Source organism: Daphnia magna, linkage group LG5 (assembly GCF_020631705.1).
Source record: "Daphnia magna isolate NIES linkage group LG5, ASM2063170v1.1, whole genome shotgun sequence".
Lineage (NCBI taxonomy): Eukaryota > Metazoa > Arthropoda > Branchiopoda > Diplostraca > Daphniidae > Daphnia > Daphnia magna.
The window spans coordinates 5,040,083-5,063,619 of record NC_059186.1 but is presented as its reverse complement, the minus strand read 5'-3'; the positions used below and the strand labels follow the sequence as shown (position 1 = coordinate 5,063,619).

At 38.3% G+C, this 23,537-nt stretch overlaps 4 protein-coding genes and 2 long non-coding RNA genes across 9 annotated transcripts; 3 read left to right on the top strand and 3 right to left on the bottom strand.

The window, feature by feature from the left end:
- Positions 1 to 4,380: 4,380 nt before the first annotated feature.
- On the top strand, positions 4,381 to 5,453 carry LOC116935485. Its single transcript, XR_006646563.1, has 4 exons — positions 4,381 to 4,538; positions 4,597 to 4,729; positions 4,868 to 5,049; positions 5,145 to 5,453. It is a non-coding gene; the product is annotated as an uncharacterized LOC116935485 (long non-coding RNA).
- LOC116935484 lies at positions 4,598 to 7,967 on the bottom strand. Its single transcript, XM_045173456.1, has 5 exons — positions 7,717 to 7,967; positions 7,616 to 7,653; positions 6,950 to 7,547; positions 5,126 to 5,953; positions 4,598 to 5,060 (listed from the first exon to the last, which is right to left on the bottom strand). The coding sequence occupies exons 4-5, from the start codon at positions 5,608 to 5,610 to the stop codon at positions 4,799 to 4,801; spliced, it is 747 nt and encodes a 248-aa protein (XP_045029391.1). The 5' UTR covers positions 5,611 to 5,953; positions 6,950 to 7,547; positions 7,616 to 7,653; positions 7,717 to 7,967; the 3' UTR covers positions 4,598 to 4,798.
- On the top strand, positions 5,911 to 6,677 carry LOC116935483. Its single transcript, XM_032942783.2, has one exon. It carries the CDS (start codon positions 5,949 to 5,951, stop codon positions 6,675 to 6,677), a length of 729 nt encoding a protein of 242 aa, XP_032798674.2. The 5' UTR covers positions 5,911 to 5,948.
- A 5,236-nt stretch (positions 7,968 to 13,203) lies between the features above and the next one.
- Positions 13,204 to 15,423, bottom strand: LOC116934346. Its single transcript, XM_032941902.2, has 7 exons — positions 15,256 to 15,423; positions 14,927 to 15,186; positions 14,368 to 14,868; positions 14,123 to 14,293; positions 13,925 to 14,057; positions 13,758 to 13,864; positions 13,204 to 13,691 (listed from the first exon to the last, which is right to left on the bottom strand). Exons 1-7 carry the CDS (start codon positions 15,356 to 15,358, stop codon positions 13,431 to 13,433), a joined length of 1,536 nt encoding a protein of 511 aa, XP_032797793.2. The 5' UTR covers positions 15,359 to 15,423; the 3' UTR covers positions 13,204 to 13,430.
- A 2,570-nt stretch (positions 15,424 to 17,993) lies between these two features.
- LOC123472260 lies at positions 17,994 to 18,451 on the top strand. The gene is made up of 2 exons (XM_045173540.1): positions 17,994 to 18,275; positions 18,339 to 18,451. The coding sequence occupies exons 1-2, from the start codon at positions 17,999 to 18,001 to the stop codon at positions 18,422 to 18,424; spliced, it is 363 nt and encodes a 120-aa protein (XP_045029475.1). The 5' UTR covers positions 17,994 to 17,998; the 3' UTR covers positions 18,425 to 18,451.
- Positions 18,400 to 23,417, bottom strand: LOC116930000. 4 transcript variants are annotated; one of them, XR_006646614.1, is made up of 7 exons: positions 23,005 to 23,417; positions 22,869 to 22,933; positions 22,733 to 22,797; positions 22,577 to 22,674; positions 19,481 to 19,533; positions 18,657 to 19,380; positions 18,400 to 18,591 (listed from the first exon to the last, which is right to left on the bottom strand). It is a non-coding gene; the product is annotated as an uncharacterized LOC116930000 (long non-coding RNA). The 4 variants fall into 4 exon arrangements; XR_006646615.1 differs by having other exon boundaries at positions 18,657 to 19,377; XR_006646613.1 differs by having other exon boundaries at positions 18,657 to 19,533; positions 23,019 to 23,417.
- Between the last annotated feature and the right edge of the window lie 120 nt (positions 23,418 to 23,537).

Genomic DNA, 23,537 nt, shown 5'->3' with positions numbered 1-23,537 from the left:
AAGGGGTCTTTTTAATCCGAGCCCTAAGTATCGGAACACGCGAGAGAGCCTTATGGAAATGTGTCTACTTTTACGACCTATTATTAGTGAACTATTTGTAATAAAACTACGGGAAAAGATGCAAAAAACAAAACTATGCTAGTTCTACAGTACACATCATTTTCAAATTTTTTCATTTAAATTTAACCCAATGAATTTCAATTTGAAAATCCAATCAATTTCCAATCAAGAAATGAAATAAAGAAGCAAGCAAAGGTAAGCAACTAATCATAGATTAACATTGAAGCTATATGTGGTAACAAAAATGTGTTGTAATAGGTGCTGCTAGAAAAAAAACCTAAGGATTACAAACTCAGTAAGTTTCATCAATGGCATGACTTTGTGTAACTTAATTTTTCTTACAATTATTTATTTTTCTTTCAGATACATGTGTGATTGGTGTGCTATGGAATTTTGGCAGTTGTGTTGCAGGCAAAAGCTTGGTTGGTCAGATGGGCAGTGGCTGGCTGAGTATGTAGCCTAATTGAGCTTAACGTTAGCAGGTGGAAGCTTGACGATGGCAGTTGAACACTTGATTAAAGCTTCCAGTTGCTTGATTGTGGCAGGTCACAGCTTTAATCAAATTTTTTCTGAAGGATCTGGCTTTGTCTGATTGGATTGGATTCTGAAGGTCATGGCTCAATCGTTACTCTCAGAAGTCTAACTGAGTTCATGGCTTGATTATTCATGCTTGGCCGTGGCAGGTCATAGCTTGATTGCAAGTTCATTGAGAAGCTTGGCTGTGGCAGGTCATAGCTTGATTTTGATACCAACCTTATGTAGCTTGGCTATGGCAGGTCATTGCTGATTGAGAATTGCTATAAAGCTTGGCCGTGGCAGGTCATTGCTGATTCAGAGTTGGTTATTAAGCTTGGCTGTGGCAGGTCATTGCTGATTGAAAATTGTTGTGAAGCTTGGCTGTGGCAGGTCAATGCTGATTGCAAATTGTTGTGAAGCTTGGCTGTGGCAGGTCATTGCTGATTCAGAGTTGGTTATGATTTTATCTGTCATAACTTGATCATATCTTATTGTGCTTGGATTGTGACAACTCAATCAACGTTAACAGAAATGCAATAGGTATGTACAATATTAACATTTACGATTTACAAACTTTACATAACCAAGGATCTTTTTCGTTTACAGGGAAATTGTCAATTTACATTGTGTGGAACCATTCAATAGACAAAGGAGTTTCATGTTTGTAACTATAATTAACATTTACGATTTACAAACTTTACATAACCAAGGATCATTCTCGTTTACAGGGAAATTGTCCATGCACATTGTGTGGAACCATTCCATACACTGTTCACACTCAATCATCTTCCATTCCCTAGATGGTAACATGTATGCGGTTCTCCGGCAGTGGCAAAAGACAGATTCGGAAACAACCAGTTCCTTGCGAGTCCGTTTTACTCTGCATAAGGTGGAGGGAAAAGGAGATAGCTCGCCAGAGGTAATACAGTTATCAAGGTGATTTCGTAGTTCATGAGGGTCGTAGAGAGAAAATGCTGGATCTTGCCCGTTCGCCAAACTTGTAGCAAAGGCTATGGCAAAGACACCACAGTCAAAACCATTACCTTGCCACTGGCAAGTTTTAATGACATAAGTCATCTCTTTTTCAGGTGTTTTCAGAAGAGATGATATACAGCTTAAAATGTGTTTCGACCGCCAATTACTTCCCGCCATGCTGTCATACACCAGGACATAATTCGGTTGGCTAAAACCTTTGGCTACCAACACCCAGTGGTCTGATCCGTCGTGAACAATTTGCATCCATTGTGGACCATTTGCCTGAGGAAATGTAAGTGAACCGCCCATGGTGCAGCAGTATAATCCACCAATTTCAGGGTGTTGTTGTTTTAGAATTTCCATTGCTCTATTTATGTATCCAGATGATAGCTTATTGGTTTTGGTGAGGGGATGGACCTCATCAAGAAAACGCATGGGCGGTTCAATCCTGTCACGTCTGGAGAAGCAAGCAGCAGGTAACCATTCCTGTTCATACGTGAAAAAATATGAACACATATCTCTTGTTAAATGCTTTAATGCAATGCAATTACCTCATTAGGTATAACCACTACGTCAGGTGATGATGCAATGGGAAAATTGTCGGGGAGCAACGCTTCGTCAAGTCCCGCATCTTTATTGGTTAGCATCTCTTCTGTGGCCAATAATTCCTCTTCCTCGGCTAAGAGCTCATTTACAATGCCCGATTCTTCTGCGTCAACTAGATGTCGTTTCTTGTGGTATGAAGAAAAATATCCGCCATTATTTCTAGTCCGACCTCTCTTTTTTGGAGCTGTTGGAAGATGGAGGGCCGCGCACGGATGAGGTAAATCCTAAATTAAACAGTATATAAATACAAGTTTTGATAAATTGTTATTATGATTTACCTTTTTCTCTGTAGCATCTGGTAAACTGTTTTCTTCAGCAGCAGACTCAACGTGAACTGCCAAAGATGTGGATGGATCATCATGTTCGAGAGAAACGGAATCTCCTACAAAAGTAGGACAAGGACTAGTGCTAATAGCAGAAGAAATCGGATTCTGCATTATCGCAACTGGCTGGTCTCTTTTAATCAAAGAATGTATCTCCCGAAAAAGATGCATTTTTTGATTGAAGTCTGGTGATGACAGCACACTGATAGTGTCGGCCAGTTTCTTAAAGAAGATCATGGCCTCATTAAACTGGTCCTTTTCAGTGATAGGGTTGTTCTTGGGCTTCGTTGGAATTAAGCCAGTTGGAGATGTTACCACTGCATCAACGATAACATCATTCTGGATAGAGTAAGTATTAATTAATAACAAAGGTTCACTTTACATAACAAATAAATTTTTTTACCTCTAGACATTGATTCTGCCAGTGATTCAAGAAAGATCCAGCAGAAATTTCAATATTGTCCTTCAGATGGAAACTAATGATGTGGCGACAAGGAAGGCCAAAGGACATGAAGAACTGACAGGTACAGCCGGTCAGATCGCAATTCAACTGATAAGTTGTTTTGCGAGACGCAATGCTGTAGGTCGACGATTCCTACACATAAAACAGGTAGAGAATATATTTTATTTTAAAAATGATTTGCAGTACTTACTTCGTTGAGAAAGAAGTCATATTTAGGTCTCATGATTTTCATTTCTCCTTTTAGTTTGCTCCATGCATAAGGCGAGATGGACTTCGCATAGTTTTGAAGCAGTGGATGCTTAGATTTTGTTGAAAATCTAAGCTCCCGGATGTTCTGCTTCATTGGCCTATCACTTAGGCGAAGCAGAACTATGTTAACCAAGGTTCTGATTACATCTAGAAGTCGCTTGGATTTTTGAAGTACATCCTTGATGGTGTGGTGAAAGCTAAAGATAACGTTTCAGTTTAATCGTAAATTAATATTTATTGTGATCATTGTTACCGTTCTAGGCGTGTTCCTACTGATGCAACCTTGCATGAAATTCCTCGTAACCTGGCTGTAGGTTTTGCATGAATGAATGTTGTATCCAATATGAGACGACGAGAAACCAGGTGTGGGAGATAAATGTGCGGTTTCTAGAAAGATAGAGGGAATCAGTTTGTGTTACATAATAAGTTGTACAACGGGTAATACCTGGGGTTGCAGACACACACACAAAAATGTGAAGAGAGTGTGACTCGTACAGTAACTGGACAACACTAGAGGACAATCAGACCTGAGGGAAGGGACGCACAGATTAGGACCAAATATATGTATAATAAATATAAGCAAATATTACCCGAATCAGTAATGATAGACAAATATCAAAGGGGGGCCGAGAAAGGCAGATAAATTCCGGAGCCGAGATGGCGACTGGACACAAATCAGTATTTAGCACGGGTACACAGAATACAACTTATAATATTATATACCTGGGGTAATGTATGAAAAGGGGACAATAACTTTCAACGATCTGAAGGATTTAACTCTGAGAATGAAGAAGAAACTAGAAACATGAAAGTGTGACGTTCTTGACTCTGACAGGTCTGCCACACTATTTCGCAGACGAGAACGTCAGAGAGAGGGAGAGGGCTAAAGAGGGGGAAGGAAAATAAAGAAAGTGGAACAATGGCTCAGGGTTGCCAGATTAATGATTATTAGGTTTCGGCGATCCAAGGCGGTTGGTCGTATTATTTCCAAATGTTTGGAGTTGACGACGCCCAAGAGAAGACCACTTATCTGTGATGTTGAACCAATTGTCCCGAAAGGAAGCCGTGACACAGATACATCTACACTCAGCAAACGATCACAAGATGAATCAAATTCATCCTGTGTAGTGGCAAATAGAGCTGCACGAAAATGCTGTTGTATCTGATGCTTCTTCTCTTTTCCCAGGTTTTTCAGCTTTATCAGCTTCGCATCCACTGCTTTCAGGACATGGAAATGACATAGGATGTGTGTTGCGCTGGTGAAATATTTTGCAAGAGCAGCGATCTCTGCGCAGTCCTTATCCGTAACCGTTACAGTTGTAACGGAAACATCATTGTTCTGCAAAGTAAAATAAAATTATTGTTTTGTAAACGATTATGTTAATCATAATAATATTACCCCAGAAAAAAGTTGCAGGCATGTTGCAATTGATTCCACAGTTTCTTCCTTCATGAAGAACATCGCGACAGGCTACCCGTCGCCATTGTTATCCTCTATTAAAAGATGATAAAGGGAAAAGCCAGCCTTGGTGGTTTTGTAAGTGCAGTCTAATTCTATTACATTACCGTATGTTCTGTACATTTGCCGCTGCTTTTCCAGCTGGATTTAAATTGCGGCCACCTCTCCGTCAGCATCATGTAAAACCTTAATAACATTGTTTTCTTCTTTCTGCAGGTCCATCAGATAATCAACGGTATCTCTCCATTCATTATCTGACTTCCCTGTCAATGCCTGTTTGATTTTGATCAGGTCTTTACTGATGAGATGGCTGCCAAATTTATCTGGCAACAGCTTTCTCACTTTAGTGGGTTGAGCACCGACGGAAAGAGTAGCTTCTGCAAAGGCAACAGCCTCAGGTGCCATATGCCTAAAAATCGATAATGAAACAATATATATTAATAAAACTACATTTAACAAAAATCATCTTCATACCTTTTCCTGGCATACGTAGAGACGTGCTCAGCGGAAACGGGGTGGTTCTGGTGGACAACTTCCAATGAGGCAACATAAATTTTTTCCTGCCTGGAACAGAACGTGAATTGTACTTTTACTGGACAAATTTGGGGCATCACATTTTGATTGAGTCTATCCTTTGTCTTGGAGCGATCCCGATGTATCCCGTAATGCGGGCAAACATACGTAAGTCTTTTAAACAACCACTTTTCATCAATCTTATTCTTATTGTTAATGTCTTTGTTATAACTCACAACACTCTGAATAGGTTTATCACGGCGCAAATACACACTATCTTCCACCTCGACTTTCTTGATAAAGAGTAAAATGTCTTCTACACTATCGAATAAATGATTTTTGCTCAGTGAACTAAGGACGGACATTCTTGTATGAGAAACGGACACGGATTGAGTTCCTTCTCTGGTTGTCTCCTTCCGTTTCTTTGCTTCCGTCCGTCTTTCCATCCATTGGTTCGCAGCATTTCAAAAGGGTTACACCTGTACCTTCCCTTGAGATTGCGTAACAAGGTAACTTCAAGCAGGGGTGGTTTATGGCCCTATAGCTGGGCTCAAAGAGATGCCGACGCGCGTAGTCGACGGGGTGAATTGTTTCGTATACCTGCCCGGCTTCACTTATCACCTTTATTCACCTATCATTATATGTGTGTACTGACAATTCCCCTGTGACCGAGTACTTATCTTAATGATGTAAATATAGTAAATTTCTTTTTGAACGTTTATTTTGTTGCAAATAACATGTGACCCACATCGACACCACACTGCATCAAACTAGAAATCAAGCAATGACCTGCCACAGCCAACCGCCCATGCGTTTTCTTGATGAGGTCCATCCCCTCACCAAAACCAATAAGCTATCATCTGGATACATAAATAGAGCAATGGAAATTCTAAAACAACAACACCCTGAAATTGGTGGATTATACTGCTGCACCATGGGCGGTTCACTTACATTTCCTCAGGCAAATGGTCCACAATGGATGCAAATTGTTCACGACGGATCAGACCACTGGGTGTTGGTAGCCAAAGGTTTTAGCCAACCGAATTATGTCCTGGTGTATGACAGCATGGCGGGAAGTAATTGGCGGTCGAAACACATTTTAAGCTGTATATCATCTCTTCTGAAAACACCTGAAAAAGAGATGACTTATGTCATTAAAACTTGCCAGTGGCAAGGTAATGGTTTTGACTGTGGTGTCTTTGCCATAGCCTTTGCTACAAGTTTGGCGAACGGGCAAGATCCAGCATTTTCTCTCTACGACCCTCATGAACTACGAAATCACCTTGATAACTGTATTACCTCTGGCGAGCTATCTCCTTTTCCCTCCACCTTATGCAGAGTAAAACGGACTCGCAAGGAACTGGTTGTTTCCGAATCTGTCTTTTGCCACTGCCGGAGAACCGCATACATGTTACCATCTAGGGAATGGAAGATGATTGAGTGTGAACAGTGTATGGAATGGTTCCACACAATGTGCATGGACAATTTCCCTGTAAACGAGAATGATCCTTGATTATGTAAAGTTTGTAAATCGTAAATGTTAATTATAGTTACAAACATGAAACTCCTTTGTCTATTGAATGGTTCAACACAATGTAAATTGACAATTTCCCTGTAAACGAAAAAGATCCTTGGTTATGTAAAGTTTGTAAATCGTAAATGTTAATATTGTACATACCTATTGCATTTCTGTTAACGTTGATTGAGTTGTCACAATCCAAGCACAATAAGATATGATCAAGTTATGACAGATAAAATCATAACCAACTCTGAATCAGCAATGACCTGCCACAGCCAAGCTTCACAACAATTTGCAATCAGCATTGACCTGCCACAGCCAAGCTTCACAACAATTTTCAATCAGCAATGACCTGTCACAGCCAAGCTTAATAACCAACTCTGAACCAGCAATGACCTGCCATGGCCAAGCTTCATAGCAATTCTCAATCAGCAATGACCTGCCACAGCCAAGCTACATAAGGTTGGTATCAAAATCAAGCTATGACCTGCCACAGCCAAGCTTCTCAATGAACTTGCAATCAAGCTATGACCTGCCACGGCCAAGCATGAATAATCAAGCCATGAACTCAGTTAGACTTCTGAGAGTAACGATTGAGCCATGACCTTCAGAATCCAATCCAATCAGACAAAGCCAGATCCTTCAGAAAAAATTTGATTAAAGCTATGTCCAAAGCTATGACCTGCCACAATCAAGCTACTGGAAGCTTTAATCAAGTGTTCAACTGCCATCGTCAAGCTTCCACCTACTAACGTTAAGCTCAATTAGGCTACATACTCAGCCAGCCACTGCCCATCTGACCAACCAAGCTTTTGCCTGCAACACAACTGCCAAAATTCCATAGCACACCAATCACACATGTATCTGAAAGAAAAATAAATAATTGTAAGAAAAATTAAGTTACACAAAGTCATGCCATTGATGAAACTTACTGAGTTTGTAATCCTTAGGTTTTTTTTTCTAGCAGCCCCTATTACAACACATTTTTGTTACCACATATAGCTTCAATGTTAATCTATGATTAGTTGCTTACCTTTGCTTGCTTCTTTATTTCATTTCTTCATTGACACTTTACGACAGAACACATGAAATAATGACGGCGTCATCGTCGTCATGCTTGCGAATTTAGGTAAGAAACGAAATGAAAAGAAGAACAAACTTGTAACGAGAACAAAAGACGGTCGGAAGGCGCATCTGGGCCTGTAGCCAACGCCATCTGGTTTCTGGGGGGCAATAGCCAAAATGCTATTACCCCCCAGAATCTGGGGGGCCAATAAATTTTTCCATTTTTTACTGTGTACTATGAAGAAGGCAACGAATATGAAAAAGAATAACGTTTTTCTTGGTACACGAACAAACAGCTGTGTAAAATTTAGAAAATCCAACTCAAAATACAATTTGAACATCGATTAATCTGCTGTGTTTCATTCGTATGCATGGGTATATATTCAGTAATCCGCCGTCATGTTAGCATTTTATTTCAAATAGTCATGATTAATTTGAGGCCAAGCATAATTCTACTTAGTATAAACGATAGGGATTAACAATAATTATGATGCACTACAAAAAAGTATAATTAATTAACACTTTCGATGAAAAATAATGAAAAACTTCGAATGTTATTGGAATCCCAATAGTGTAAAACGGTTTAACTTTATTTTCCTAGCGGAATCTTACTGTACATGTATAAAATTTATAGAGAAATGGCCGCATCTACGAGGACTTTCGAAAAATATATGAATTTACAGAAAAATGTAAGAAAACCATAAAAAAATCTTTCATGTAGTTTTTTTGTTTAAACGAAAAGTCCACAAGAATGAGTATGGTACAAGACGGCGATTTTTTTCTTATTTAAAAAAGATTTGACTCTTCTTGCAATCACTTTTATTAGTGTTTTACTTTAAATCATATATGTTTAGAAAGTCTTAGTAAATGCGGTCATTTTGCATCAAGATTTTTTCATTTTGAACAAAATCTCGATTTACAAATAATTTTCAGAGTTTTTATTATATCAAAATACCGCTAATGTCGAAGTTTTTCGTCGTTTTCGTTACTCCATCACCAATTAATTTAATTAATTTTTAATTCTGTTGAAGTACTTTCTATTCTCTAAATTTTCCACTAAGTGAATTTTTATTTTGCGTCAAAATAAACAAAAAATAAATAAAAAGCTACACTGTAATAACGAATAACCACACTTTGGAACGCCGTTTCTGCCACTTTTTTTTTTATAACGTTGCCAAAATTTTTTATAATGAAACATTTATTTTTTTATAATTAAACACTTTTTTTTTATAATGTTGCCAAAATTTTTTTATAATGAAACACTTTTTTTTTTATAATGAAACACTTTTTTTATAACGTTGCCAAAATTTTTTTATAATGGAACAATTTTTTTTAAATAATGAAACACTTTTTTTTTATAACGTTGCCAAAATTTTTTTATAATGAAACATTTTTTTTTTATAATGAAACACTTTTTTTTTATAATGTTGCCAAAATTTTTTTATATTATTTTTATTATTGTTAACAAACTTTGTTTTTGCTTCAGCGAATTGTTTTCAACTAAAGTATTCACGAAGATGGAATAGCACAAGAACCGCCTGCGCTGGAGCATCGATGGGGTCGAACTCGATGCAACTGAAAGGCTGTTTAATTCTAGCTGTAGCCAGCCATAACATGATGATCGCCTTTTTTCCAGAATAGGGAGCTGAAATGGCAGCTGCGTTCGTATTACTTTTTGCTGGGACTTGCAGCAAGTCTGTTAGGATGCGCAGCGTGTATAAGAAACATTACAGGCGGGGAATACCCTGTCCCTCGTAAGGTTTAAGCCAAGAACCTGAAAACTCTAGTGAAAAGAATGCACGCAGATCCTCAGGCGTCTAACGTGCAGGAAAAGAAGTGGGCGAAAGACATGTTATACGTAATAGTACGAGAATTCGTGTTGTGTTTTGTTGCCCGCACAATATCAATCAAAGCGAAACGAATCTCAATGGTTTTTATCCTACTTGACTCAGTTTCTCACTTGTGTGCAAAGCGCTAGTTTCGTCATCTTTTTTTTTCATGAAGACGCAAAGCTTTTAATTCAAAATTCCCCTAACTGATAAATCTCGTAAGAGCAGTGGATTTGAAATTGTTGTTGTGTGAGATCAACGAAGAAAATGTCGTAAAGATAATACAGGGCATGTATTGTTGATATCACATTCCGTTTATTTTGTTGCTTGCCAAAGGTTCATGTAAACAAAATGACACAAGTAGCTGGAAGATGACGTATCACGTATATGTCAACGCTTATCTTTCTTGATAATGACTCGATTGCATTTCAATATAAAATTGAGCCAGATATTACAACAAGGGCGTAAACAGCCATTTGTGGCCGACTTGGAAGCTAGCAACACATTAATAGTTCACGTAATTACTACATAAATTGAAGAAGAAAGCACGAAATTCAACAAGTTCATTTCAGGATGGCAATGCGATTCAGATCTCAAAGGAATTATCCTTCCCGTCTTCTTTCCAACGACGAAGCAGCCCGGCTGGATCAGCTTATTGGCACACACTGTCAGGTAAGGCTTTGAAATTTTCTTTTTAAAATAAATTAAACATGAATGAACAAACACACACGTTATATCACGTTATATCACGTTACATCACACATCTGGATTTGTAAGATTAAAAACTCACACATGGACTTGTGATGGTCTGAATTTTCTTTCGATTTGGCGAACGGAAACAAAACAATATTTACGGGTGCATTGGAAAACCCTTGGAAAGGAGTTTTTGATTTACATCCATAATTGTGCCCTTTGGGATATTAGAACAAACTACTCCTCTTCTTCGTAGAAGTAGAAATCACTGCCATTTGCACCCGTACCACTATGTTATTGATATATTGATGAAAACTCATTTTTAACATGAAGAAGTTGGTTTCTCCCTAAGACGCTGCCGCCGCAGCAGATGTGAGATCTTCGACACATGTGAGATTTTCGCATTTGTGGAGAACGTGCAACGTAGGATGTTTTACTGCTCTTTTCTGAAAGCGCATACACTTAATATTCTCTGACATGATTGGCGTCATCATCGTATCTATAAACGGCCAAAAGAGAAATGTGTGTTAGTTGAAACAACCAAATAACAAATATCGATGCTTACTAAACCATGTAAAGATGCTCTCGTGACAAAATGACAATGACGTCCATGTCAACCTGAGTTGGGTCTCCAGTGACACGATGTGCATCAACCAGTCCCCAAGATCCAACTATAATCTCTTCAGGACTGATCTTCTCTTTTCCACTTTGCTCGACTAGACTGACTATATATAGTCAGCATTAATTCAAAAATCAAATGGTAAGTGCACAGCAGCCGATTCTCTGTGTGCACTTTGGACCCTGTAGCAAAATAACATTTTAAAATGCTTGGAAAACACAGGTCAAAGTATTAAATACTTACCAACTTGTCAGTAAGGGATTTCATCACCACCATCTTCTGCCGCGAGCTCAACGCTACCCACGCATTCCTTTTGCAAACGCGATTCTAGATTTTCAATATGAACTTTTCTGTATTAATACAATAATCAAATGGTAAGTGCACAGCAGCCGATTCTCTGTGTGCACTTTGGACCCTGTAACAAAATAACATTTTACAATGGTTGGAAAACACTTGTCAAAGTATTAAATACTTACCAATTTGTCAGTTAGGGATATCATCACCACCATCTTCTGTCGCGAGGTCACCGCTACCTACTTCACCTCGTTGATCAAAGTCGGTGGCGGTTCGCGTAGTTGTTTGGCGGGAAGTAACAGCTTCTTCTCTACGTGTTTGTTGAAGGCGCACTTGCTCAGGTGCCCGCTTGAGGTAATGTTTTGTTTCAAGTTCTAGTTCACTTAGTTTGACGCCTGTGAACTGCGGAACGCCTTTGATCCCTTCTAAAAATAGAAAACGAAATTAGAAACTAAACTTCGCAAAAACTAAATTTGCAGGATAATACCAAAAACAGCACGGGTGACCGGTGATTTCGCTATTCCTAACTTTTTCACACCGTTGCGTATTTTACCGCCCCAATTGCATGCAGACCTCCCTTGGAAGGAAAAAACAAGCGAATAAGCTCGCTTAATGGCATCGGCTAAACAAGAACCACCAAGTCCACGGATTAAACCTACCTGAAAAGAAAATCAACAGTGATACCAATAATACACTTCAGCAAAACTTACCAGTTGCTTATAGTTGTTGACAGACTGGAGCCTTTCCTCGAATGGACGAATAGCTTCAATCTCAGTGAGCGGTAATGCAAATTGGAGATTACCCCCTTCTTCTTCTGGAAGTATGTTGGCCGTCGAGGGGTTCACCACTGAGGGGTTAGGTGTACGAAGCAAAAATCTTTTGCTAAAAATTTGCGTAAGTTACGTAAATTTTGTTTAATTTGCAAAATTTTTGCTTAATTTGGGTTAAATGTTGCTTAATTTGCGTAATTTGCCTGTTTTTTGCTAAATTTGCCTAAGTTTTACCTAAATTGCGTAAATTTTGCGTATTTCGCGTAATTTTTACGTAATTTGCTTATAATTTGCGTATTTTTCGGCATTCTTGTAATAAATTACTCACACTACACCAATTCTGATTTTCTACCTTTAAATGTTAATTAATTGAACGCTCGAAAAGTTATTAGAAAACATATTGACTTGTGTATTGTTTTAAATTCAACACCGTTACATCCGACAATTTAACAATGCACATATCAAGCTGGGGAGGGGGTACACTGCAAACATAAAAATGACAGGGATGAAAGCCATGAATGGACACCTCGACTGGTTTCAATTTACCCGATAAATTTTGTTTTTTGTTTTCAAAATTATACCAGTGACATAGTGCCCCAACGTTTTCCTCGCCATCCCATTCCAAAATTGTCGCATTCATCTCTTTTTTTGAGGCGGCAGATAAAGCGCTAAATGGCATCACATGACCAATCATAACACGTTTTGTTTTTCTTTTGTTTGCATGGCTAGAATCGGGTTCACACTGGAACACACACCAATCTCCGATTCGTATTTTTTTTTCTCTAGTGTTTTAGCAACTAAAGCTGAAACTTGTAATTTGCTTAACGCGTGTTGTCCGGTCGTTTCTTAATTTTCAGCATTTGTGGCTGACTTGGTTTTCTTTGAAACGGATTTTGTCTTCTGAAATTGCTTTTCCAATAACGGCAATGGATTAAAAATAGGTAAATTCCCACACAGTTAAAAGTAAAATGTACACTTAACCCCACTTGCAAGTGGGGAAAATGGAAGTACCCACTTATAAGTGTAGATGCCCACTATTAGGTGTATGCATACACTTAATTATACACCTAAAAATAAGTGTATCCCCCCACTTAGGTACTAAGTGTGTTTAAGTGTACCCTAAAATCCTATACTTATTCCTAGCAATAGGTGTACAAATAGGTGTATAATAAGTTGGCTAAATTTAAGTGTACAAAATTTTTAAAAATAAAAATATTCAATTTGTAGGAAAAAGCATCATCAGACAAGTCTGACCATGCTATATTCTGTATTTAAAAACAAAATGTCTCAATCAAACAAGAAACAGCACAATTTTACACATAATTATGATGAAAACATATTATGAGATAAACACGCTGCTTTTTAATTGGAAATTATTAGACAGCATCAGAAGAATTACCCACATTTTTTGAGGCAATGTTGTCTAGCATGTTAGCAAAAGATTGATTTGAAGGGTTAATTGTGTAACAACTTTCCCCTAAGAATATTTGAAAGACAAACTATCCAAAAAAAGATAAAATTTGCCTAGATGTTTTGGGAATTCCAATCTAAACACAAAAAAAGAGGCGAAGAGGACATTGAATGCCCTTGAGCAATCGCTGCCAAGGGGAATAACACTAAAGTCCAATATCAGGTTAAAAGACAACGGGTGCTCTAGGGATCCAACAACAATAAGGAAGGGCTGCTTATGATGGACAACATCCTTCGCCTTAGCGATCGCTGAAATCGATGCATTTTCCTGTTGATGTAATATAATCACTTCGTCAGATTATGTTGGAATAAAAACTTCATTACTTTTTGTTACCTTCACCAAGTGAAATAGGCGATCCAGTTTGGATTCGAAAGATGCTTTTTTAACGTTATACACTGCTGGCATAAGTTGCAAACATAAAATGAGGGAATTCATGGAATCTAAAACAAGTAAAAAAAAATCATTTCAATGTTATTAAATTTAGTTGCTCGTGTATTTACCATCAGATGACTTGGGAACGTTCTTGTTTCCGCTTTTAGCCAAAAACCGAAGAGGAGCAGAAAATCTATCCAAAAATCGGCTTTTGAATGAAAAATGTTTATCAGGATATTTTTGATGGAAGTCCCGAAGAATCTGAAATTACCACAAAAATATGTTGTAGAATGTTACCAAACGTTACATGAAATATTCAAGCATACCAAAGATCCTTCATCACAATCCATGAACCTTGGGTACTCCACAAGGATTTCAGATACGCATTTAAATCGAAATGTACTCTCCCGATCGCGGAAGTCAAAGGTTTTTTCCATGTATTCAACAATTTTGGCTTTATTGTTGACTGAAACGACATGAACTTTCATCCATTCCACCTAATCAACAAAAAACGAGATGATCAACAGGCTAAATATTATGATAAAGACTAAAACACATATAAAGCATTTACCATTGATTTCATAATTTCCTCATCAAAGCCGTCAGCAGCAGGTAGTTTATTCTCGGGTACTACACCCTTTTTAATTTTCTTTATTCTCTTCTTCTTTTCACCAGCAATTCCATCCGATTCCTTGTTCTTTGATAAACCGTTAGGTTTTCTTTTCCTAATTCCCTCTTTTCTTCTTATTTCTTTGATTTTATTTTCAATGAAACCACCAGCTACTGGGTGATAGAAAACGTCGTGATTGAAAGACACACCACCATCTTGATCTGTGTGCTTTGTTGCTAGGCATGGGAAACTCTTTATAATTGCAGCTGCGTACATGTGTTTGGTATTCACTGATGGGTAATGTTTTTGTTGGTTACACTCTACCATGTGATTACACACAATGTTGACTATCTCGATGCGTTCACTGTGGGTCACGAAATCCTCGTTTCTTTCAATGTAGTTAAAAACAATTGCTTTCCCTTTCTGGCTACATTTGAGAATTTCCATTACATTTGGTGCACCCTGTATAAATTGCGTGTTAGTCTTTTTGTCATCTTAAACATGGAATAATTGTAAAAACCTGTTCAGCAGTCGATTCCTGTGATTCACTTGTAGACGGAACTGGGATTTCAGACGTAGAAGTAGACGGAATTACAATGCGAAGAGTAGTTCCAGTTTCATTTGGCTCCTTTATTATTGTATGATTTCCAGCAATGGAGTCAGCAGAGCGTAACTTTTCCAATAGTTTCCGCAATTTAGAAGCTGGGCCAATTTTGAAGCCCATGCTTGCTACTTCCACGTCATTAAGAATAAGAAATGATTCCCCGTCGATTTCATTTCCTTTTGAGTAATAAAGGATTAAATAAGATTTGTATAATATTTCACGTAAGACAACATTCATGAATTTACCTTTCAGAATATTGGTTACATTTTCATCAAAGCCTTTGCTTTTCAAAAACACTTCTACATCGTCTATATTCCACATTTTGATTTCATCATTGGTTGCCTCCATTTCTTTAGCAATTGGTTTTAGTATTTCGGATATTCAGAGGTAGTCCGAGAAAAAAGGAAGACTAATAATGAAATATTGGAAAAATATTAAGTTAGTTGTCTATATAATGTGACGAGGGCTGACATATTTGTTTGAATCATTAGAAAAATTCAAAACAAAATCAAGCAGCTCAATCAAAATGCATGAAAGGATACTTAGAAATAGAAATTGTTCTTGGCTTCGTTCCTCAACTAGGTAGGAGTGGTAATCGGTTTCATAAGAAACTGTTTTCAACACAGATAATACAAGGAAAATTGTGGAATTATTTTGAACAATTATGTTTGTAATCAATGTAAATTTAGGCAAACCCGATTCAGTCTCGTAACTTTTTTTAATAACAATAATCCTTCTTGGACGGTATTCCCATCCTTGGAATTTTACCCATTTGTGAACGGAATTTTTAAAAGAAGGATCTAAGGAAATTTCCCGATGCAGAGAAACAGGGAGCAGTGCAATTACATCAGCAAAGGAGAGATTTGATTTCCCTGCTTCAAATGGTCCAAAAATTTTATTTGTACATAAAATTTCTTTTTCCATCACATTGAGGCAATGCAAACGTTGTACATGTGAAGCTAAGGACTTACAAATATTAATATAATTACCAATGAACTGTGCTCTACGTTTCAGTACGTAGTGAAATGATTCAAATCGCATGCACCAGTACCGAATCGGTGGCCCATGCATTTTTATCATTTGTGGATAGTGAAAAAGATGGTGTATTTTATTAATAGGTTGTGTCTCTGGAAAAAGGAGGTTAAACTGTTCAAAAAATTCCGAAATCATGACTTTTAAAATGTTACAATGAGCTATAGTAACCTCCGGGGAAAATATAATGTCGCAAATTGATAAAAACAAAATTAGAAAACGAAAGTGTTTGTCATCCTCTGGAATTTTGTCTGCGAACATCAAAAGAAAGTTTCTCAAAAGGCATAAATTTTGTCCAGCTCGTTGTTTAGTACTATAATTCCCTAACTCTCGCAAATTTGCATCAGTAAATTTAGGACTAGGCTTGTTTTCGGAATCATATCTGCCGTAATGAAAAGATCTGATCCTTTCATTAATGAAATCGGCAGATAATCCATATTCCTTCTTATGAATATTCCACTCTCTTAAACATAGTTTTAAACAAAATGGGGAAATTCCTTCAGGAATGTCGTGCATCGCATCTAGAATAAAATTTTCACCAATGTGGAAACAACTACTGTCATTCAATGGGCAAATTCCCTTAATCCCCGTACTGGGGTCCCCGTTAGGACAATTTTCTGACATATATTGTGCCTGCTCATCGATTGAACGCCTGCTACGCAACACAACATTGTCAGACGTGGGATGATTTCTAATATCAGCTCTTATAATTTCACATAAACGACATAGTTTCGTCGCCGAGGGGCTCATGAATCCACCAATTTCATGGGCACCTTTAGTGTCGGCACATAGCGTTACAACTGTTCCGTGCACTCTAAAACCGGGACGATGAGGAATGTCAAGAAGCATTCCCTCCTCTGATTCCAAAATTCGAAGTTCTTTCATGAATTCTTTAAAAATGAAATCAAATCCATACTCCTGCAGATGTTTAGTTTTTACTATCGCAAAAGGGAAAATATTTTTTTGACTGGAATTTTCAAGTGGTGGGATATTTAAAATCATATAACAAAAATTGCCAATTTCGTGAATCTTTACTTTGCTCCCAAGCGGATTAACCAAGTCTACGTCATCATAGAAAACTTGAAATCTTACCGCAAATGGGAATCGTTTTAGGAATGGATGATTTGCAAAATGTTCTCCATCCCTATGCGAACGTAAAAAACCGTCACTCGATTTCTTTTCTGAGAAAAATTTTTGATAAAAATCGTCGTTTGAAAACAAAGATGTCAGTGTTGGTCGAACACTGATGTACTGAAATGTGGTTTTAATTTGACGAGGCAAAATAACACCATTATGATTTCTAATTTTTTTTTCTTCGCTGCCAAAATAAATCTCTTCTGGTGAGACATAATTAACACTGAGTCCACCACTCAATCAGGCCAAAATTGGGGGTTTTGGGGGTTTACGATTTTCGGAAAAGGGTGACGAAGGCATCGCAGCCAGTCCCCGTATAAACCATTTTGTGCGGAATTTTGCGGAAAACACAATGGTGAAATCCGCAATGTTGTAGCTAGCATAGTTTTTAAATTATTTAATAAAAACTAAGGGACCCCCCCAGAAATTGTAGTGTTTTTTCTGATTTTTGACATCAGTTTTCGGGCAAACCAGACCTTTAAAAAAAAATCTAATTTTTTAGAATGAAAGATTTTGCCCCCCTCCAGAGACATCTCGCCCCGTTTTTATTTTAAACGGTTATTAGCAGAGATATTGGCAAATGAAAATCTTGAAAATTTTTCTTCATTTTCTGAAGATTTTCGCCATTGACAGACGTCATTTCGCCACGCCATCTAGCGGCCGATTTTGGAAACAGCAAGGGAGATCTTTTCTTCTCGCCATTACTTTTTTTTCAAATTCCAACTATCGATACCTAACCAAAACCAGCTGTAGTACATCGATACCATTCTTTTCTCAATCATTCCGCGCAGTCACTGTCTAAACAACAACAAAAAGGTTGAAATGTCCTCGCAAGAAGATTATTCTGATTTTGAACATGAACCAGAAAATGGGGAAAAGTTAGATGACGAGTGCTGTGAACGTTATGCAGCTGTCATCTGGAGTTCTCCCAAGTTCGTTGAGAACGACTATAACTGTGTTGACATTAGGAAAATTTCGAAAGACATGCTGTTGAATGGAGAGCTCCACGGCCCAATTGTTGTAAAAGTAAACATCAATGTTGGCTGTTTACAAGCAGTGACTACAGAAACATACATTGGAAGAGTATTTGCTACTGGAGGTATGAAATATGCATATGTTATCCCATGTCAATCGTTAACATTTTTATTCTTGTGTCAAATAGATGATAAAAAAATCCTGAAATCCCTTCTTGAGGCAGAAATTAGAAGGATGAAAACACAAGACAAGGCTAACACTGAAATGTATTAGCAACTTAATACACACCAAGAAATGAAATTGTTGTTTTATAATATTTGAATTATCGTCTTTAGTAGTTGCCAAAGTCTGTGACCTTCATTTCCTGAATCGTTTTGAGGGGGCTTGCGTGTCAAGAGGCGACACACTTCACGATATTCAGTAGTAATGCGATGGCGATCCTATTGGAATTTAATGTTTTGAAATTCAGTTCATGTTGTGTTCCATAGCTCAATTTCAGAATTACCTTGTAGTGGGTTTCTTGGCTGACTTGGCAGAGCCGGGCGCATGTGACGGAAGTCAAATGGATAGATTTCTGAGAGGATTTGCTACGGGAGCTTTACTGGAATGTCGTGTACGGATGCCGGATTTCATATTTTCACCTTTCATTCGAACTAATTAAGAAATGCATATTAATGGGACGTAATTGTTTTATGAAATAAGATTTTTCCGGTAATGTAAACTGATCATGTCGAGTTGGTGCTTGAAAGTTTACAAGATCCATGGAAGTTGGTCCCACTGGGACAACCGATAATTTTTCTTTTGGTTTTTTCTTCCGTTTCTTACCCTTACCCTTTCATTTCCTTTGTTTCACGTTACCCATCCTGTGACTTTACACTTGACCAAAAAGCTAAGCTAAAGAGGGATGGTAATAAAAACCAAAAGTAAAGTTAGTTGCCAGGCATGCTTATCCAAGTGGAGTAGAGAAATGGCAGGCCTCTCGTGTAAATGTAAATCAGCAGTTTGCGATAGTTGCAATAATTGCAGACGGTGTAATTGTGAGTGTCAAGATGCAGTACAAAGTGATGTGCCGTCTTCAAGTAAACGGCGAAGAAATGAAGTCCAACTGGGGCAGCATAGACAGGTGTGTGAAAATGTGAATACCGGCACAGATTTTTCCAAAAATCCGCGCGGCATGTACACAGCATTAGGTATGGATCCAAATTCTCCAATTATACGGCATTTGCCTGCTAAGGCAAAGCGTTATTGTGTAACCACATGGATGGATAACTCACCACAAGCTAAATCCATGAAAACGAGAGTATTCCAAGTTTACAAAGAAATGTTTACTTTCATTTCCAATATTTTGTGTGGCGAAGCAGCAGAAATTTCCTTGGCGGCAACTGTAAAAGAATTCAGAGAGAAAGGAGTTACAAAAAAGTCAAGTAAATCCGTGTCGCATGTCATGATTAAGACTATGTCATCAGCAGTAAAAAAAAAAACAGTAGAATTGCGGACAACCAGAGCTTTGCTTTGCTCTTCACTGACACGGGAGGAAGTAAAAAAAATGTGTGACAAGAATGGAAATGTGACTATAAGTAAAGACGGATTCCGAAAGGGGAAGTGCGATATGCAAGAACTGTTATCCGGGAAGACACTTACACCCACGCTACGAAGTGTTCGCCGCTTTCGATCTGTCGCTGTTGACTCGGCCATCACTTTCATACTCTCTTCCGAAAATGTTTCCTTCTTTTCATGGGGAACGAAACGTTGGAAAGTAGATGGAGTTGAAAAAATTTTTCCCGCTGTATCTCGAAAAACCACAAGAGCAAACATGTATTGCAAATACATCGCAACGCAAGAAATTACTGAAGTGAACAAGGTTAAACGTTCAAGTTTTTTTATGATCGCAGATACCCTTACTCATTCTGATGCAATATTGAGACGAGCTGTAGATTATGTTACTGGGTTTTTGGTGAATGACAGCTTTGCCATAATAGAGAAGCTCATCACCCATTTCAGTGGTAGCGCTACAGAACGACAGCGTCTTTTGGTTGAAATGGAAGTTTTCAAACGCTACTTGACATATGGCTTCAACAATGGTGTTGTCGAAAAGATACCGTGTACTGCTCATGACATACGTTATGGTCTCGGCGAGGATCGAACGGCACCTGAAAACCTTTGTGATTCTTGTCGTAATCTTTTCTGTTGCTTCCATTACCTAAAAAGAAAAATTGACGGTTCCGGATTTGACGCAGCACAATCAGCTATAAAGGCTTTGATCGGCTGCGAAGAAAAGGCCATGCTTTATATGGGTCATCGAATGCGCGTCACCAACCAGCAAATGTCAATTCAAAAGATTTTTGATCACATGAAAGACGAATGTGTGAATAACGGGGAAAAAATTGTGTGTGATCACTCTCGATTACAAAATGAAACTTGATCCACTTTATTTCAGAGAGAAAACCGTGGATCACTACGGGAAGAGAGGCATGAGCTGGCATGGATCGATGGTCCAGTATTACACTATGGAAAACTTTGAAGAGACTTCAGCTCCCTTTCTCAATAAACTGTACCTGGATCACATCGTCGACAACGAAAATAAACAAGACAAACTTGCCGTTATCTCTATTTTGGAGGCCGTAATATTGGCCATCAGAAAACATCTACCAAACATCAATCAAATAATTTTACAGTCCGACAATGCGGGGTGCTACCAGAATACGATGTTGATGTTGCTGATACCATACCTATCCTATGCTCATGGTATAGAAATTTCACGCATTATCCATACGGAAACGCAGGACGGGAAATCGGTTCTCGACGCACATTTCGCTCGTTCTATGCAACGTATAATTTCATGGTGTAAAGAAGGTAATTACGTAATGTGCGGCCTAATTGTGAAACCTACTAATATTATTTTCTCTGAAAGGTCACAATTGCGTCACTCCTGCTCAAGTTGTTGTTGCTCTCAAAGCAAATGGCGGATTGCATAACTGCACCTCCGAATTAGTTACGCTCAACAGAGAAAGGCTGCAAAAAATTGAAGTTGAATTTGCTGCGCTAGATGGGCAACTAAAGAAGTACGTTGGTAGAGCAAACGATGTGCTATTTTGCTTTCAGGATAATGTAACTGGACGTCATATTTCAACCCAAACCATGCCCGAAAACTTTAGCAGCCTTCCTGATTTTTCGTTGCGCGTCTTTCAACACTCGGGTAAAGTTTTCCCAGTCATACTTGGCAACGTCCCTCCCCTTCTTGTCACTCACTCACAAACTTTGTTTTCTTACATAACTGTGCTTCTTAACTACAGATCAAGGACAAGGCAAATTTGTCTGTGTACTTCCATCGGAACGAAGATGCACCACAGTACAGCAAACTGCCTTTGACGAAGACTCAGACGAAGACATAACGCTAGAAGAAGAGGAATCTTTGCCCATCACACAACTAGATGACGCAGAATCAATAAACGACACGGATCAATCTATTTCAGACGTCAGCGATGTTGAAGCTGAAGGAACAGAACTAAATCCCCCAGTTGAACCCGAAAAAGTAGAAGGAAAAGTAACCGGTATAACTGTCTTGACTGACAACGCCCTCACCAAAAGATCAGCGAAATGGAAAAAGAAAACTATTTCATCTGCGGTTACAACTGTCGACTTCCTAAATCGTCATAAAGACATGAAAACTTATGCTATGAAAAGAGCACTACAGTTACAAGATGCTGGTGATATTGTCTTTCGCTCAATATCAGATATCGCGGATGTTTCTACAGATTCCTATCTCCCGACTCAAGAAGATTATCTCGATCCTACATTCCGTTGTGGCTGGGCAAAGAGACCGAAAGTAGGGCAAATGTACGGTACGAAGTACGTGGAAGATTATCGGAGTGACATTAAAAGCCTCTACAATTCCGGAGAAGCCGACAAGAAGAACAAAAAGAGTCCAGCGCAAATGCTTGAAATTTTGGAGTCACGATATCCGAACGAATTTTGCCTGCCATCTGAAAATGATATTCGCACCGAAATAAACAAACTCCAAACACAAAAAAAATCAGCGACGAGAGATAACCGGCCAAGAGGATCCAAAGATGACGATGAACAAACAAACTTCATTAAAGATCTTGCTCTAAGCAACCCATCCCTGAAACCCACCGCTGCAGTTACAGCCCTGAAAGCTCGATTTGCTGTTGTCACTCTTACGGACGCTCAAATAAAGAGCAAATTTTCCTACTATAAGGCTAAAGCGAATAAAAACACGTGAAACCTACCATTAATTGCAACACTTATTGTCCCTTTCCTAAGAATTACTTTTTATGATCGGATGAGTAGTTGAGACAGACGCGTTAACTTGCCTAATTGCGCAAAGAGTGTGTCTGTGCTGTTTGCAAGACGTTTCAAACAACATGGTAACTATGAAAGATGTAAACCAGGCAACTGGAATACCTGATTGTAATAGTCAGAAGAAATTGCATGGCACTTGCAGGACCTGGGCCATTGCCATCAAAAGAAATCCCAGTGAAGCAGAGAGCTAGTCAACAAACCTAAAGAGATAAAAGTTAGATTCCCGCAACAAGTAAACATGTCTGACACTTATGTTACCAGAGACTCCATACCAGTGACTTCATACCAGTGACGTCTAAAACAAATCCCAGTGAAGCAGAGATCTAGTCAACACACATAGAAAGATAAAAGTTAGATTCACGTAACAAGTAAACATGTCTGACAGTTATGTTACCAGAGACTCCATACCAGTGACTTCATACCAGTGACGTCTAAAACAAATCCCAGCGAAGCAGAGAGCTAGTCAACACACATAGAAAAATAAAAGTTAGATTCACGCAACAAGTAAACATGTCTGACACTTATGTTACCAGAAACTTCATACCAGTGACTTCATACCAGTGACGTCTAAAACAAATCCGTAGTAATGAGACAGACCTAGTCAACATGCAAGATAGGAATTAAGGAATGCCATCATAAAACGTTGAAAACACCAATATGTGCAACAGTAATCGGAATAATCTTCTTGCGAGGACATTTCAACCTTGTTGTTGTTGTTTAGACAGTGACTGCGCGGAATGATTGAGAAAAGAATGGTATCGATGTACTACAGCTGGGTTTGGTTAGGTATCGATAGTTGGAGTTTGAAAAAAAAGTAATGGCGAGAAGAAAAGATCTCCCTTGCTGTTTCCAAAATCGGCCGCTAGATGGCGTGGCGAAATGACGTCTGTCAATGGCGAAAATCTTCAGAAAATGAAGAAAAATTTTCAAGATTTTCATTTGCCAATATCTCTGCTAATAACCGTTTAAAATAAAAACGGGGCGAGATGTCTCTGGAGGGAGGCAAAATCTTTCATTCTAAAAAATTATATTTTTTTTTAAAGGTCTGGTTTGCCCGAAAACT

Excerpts from the sequence above, each read along its gene's own strand:
- LOC116935484 (XM_045173456.1), bottom strand. The coding sequence starts at position 5,610 with ATGGAAAGACGGACGGAAGCAAAGAAACGGAAGGAGACAACCAGAGAA. Across the intron at positions 5,061-5,125 it reads TCTACGTATGCCAGGAAAAG|GCATATGGCACCTGAGGCTG; the intron begins GTATGAAGATGA and ends ATCGATTTTTAG.
- LOC116935483 (XM_032942783.2), top strand. The coding sequence starts at position 5,949 with ATGACCTGCCACAGCCAACCGCCCATGCGTTTTCTTGATGAGGTCCAT.
- LOC116934346 (XM_032941902.2), bottom strand. The coding sequence starts at position 15,358 with ATGGAGGCAACCAATGATGAAATCAAAATGTGGAATATAGACGATGTA. Across the intron at positions 14,294-14,367 it reads AGGAAATTATGAAATCAATG|GTGGAATGGATGAAAGTTCA; the intron begins GTAAATGCTTTA and ends TTTGTTGATTAG. Across the intron at positions 14,058-14,122 it reads ATTGTGATGAAGGATCTTTG|ATTCTTCGGGACTTCCATCA; the intron begins GTATGCTTGAAT and ends TGGTAATTTCAG.
- LOC123472260 (XM_045173540.1), top strand. The coding sequence starts at position 17,999 with ATGTCCTCGCAAGAAGATTATTCTGATTTTGAACATGAACCAGAAAAT. Across the intron at positions 18,276-18,338 it reads AAGAGTATTTGCTACTGGAG|ATGATAAAAAAATCCTGAAA; the intron begins GTATGAAATATG and ends TGTGTCAAATAG.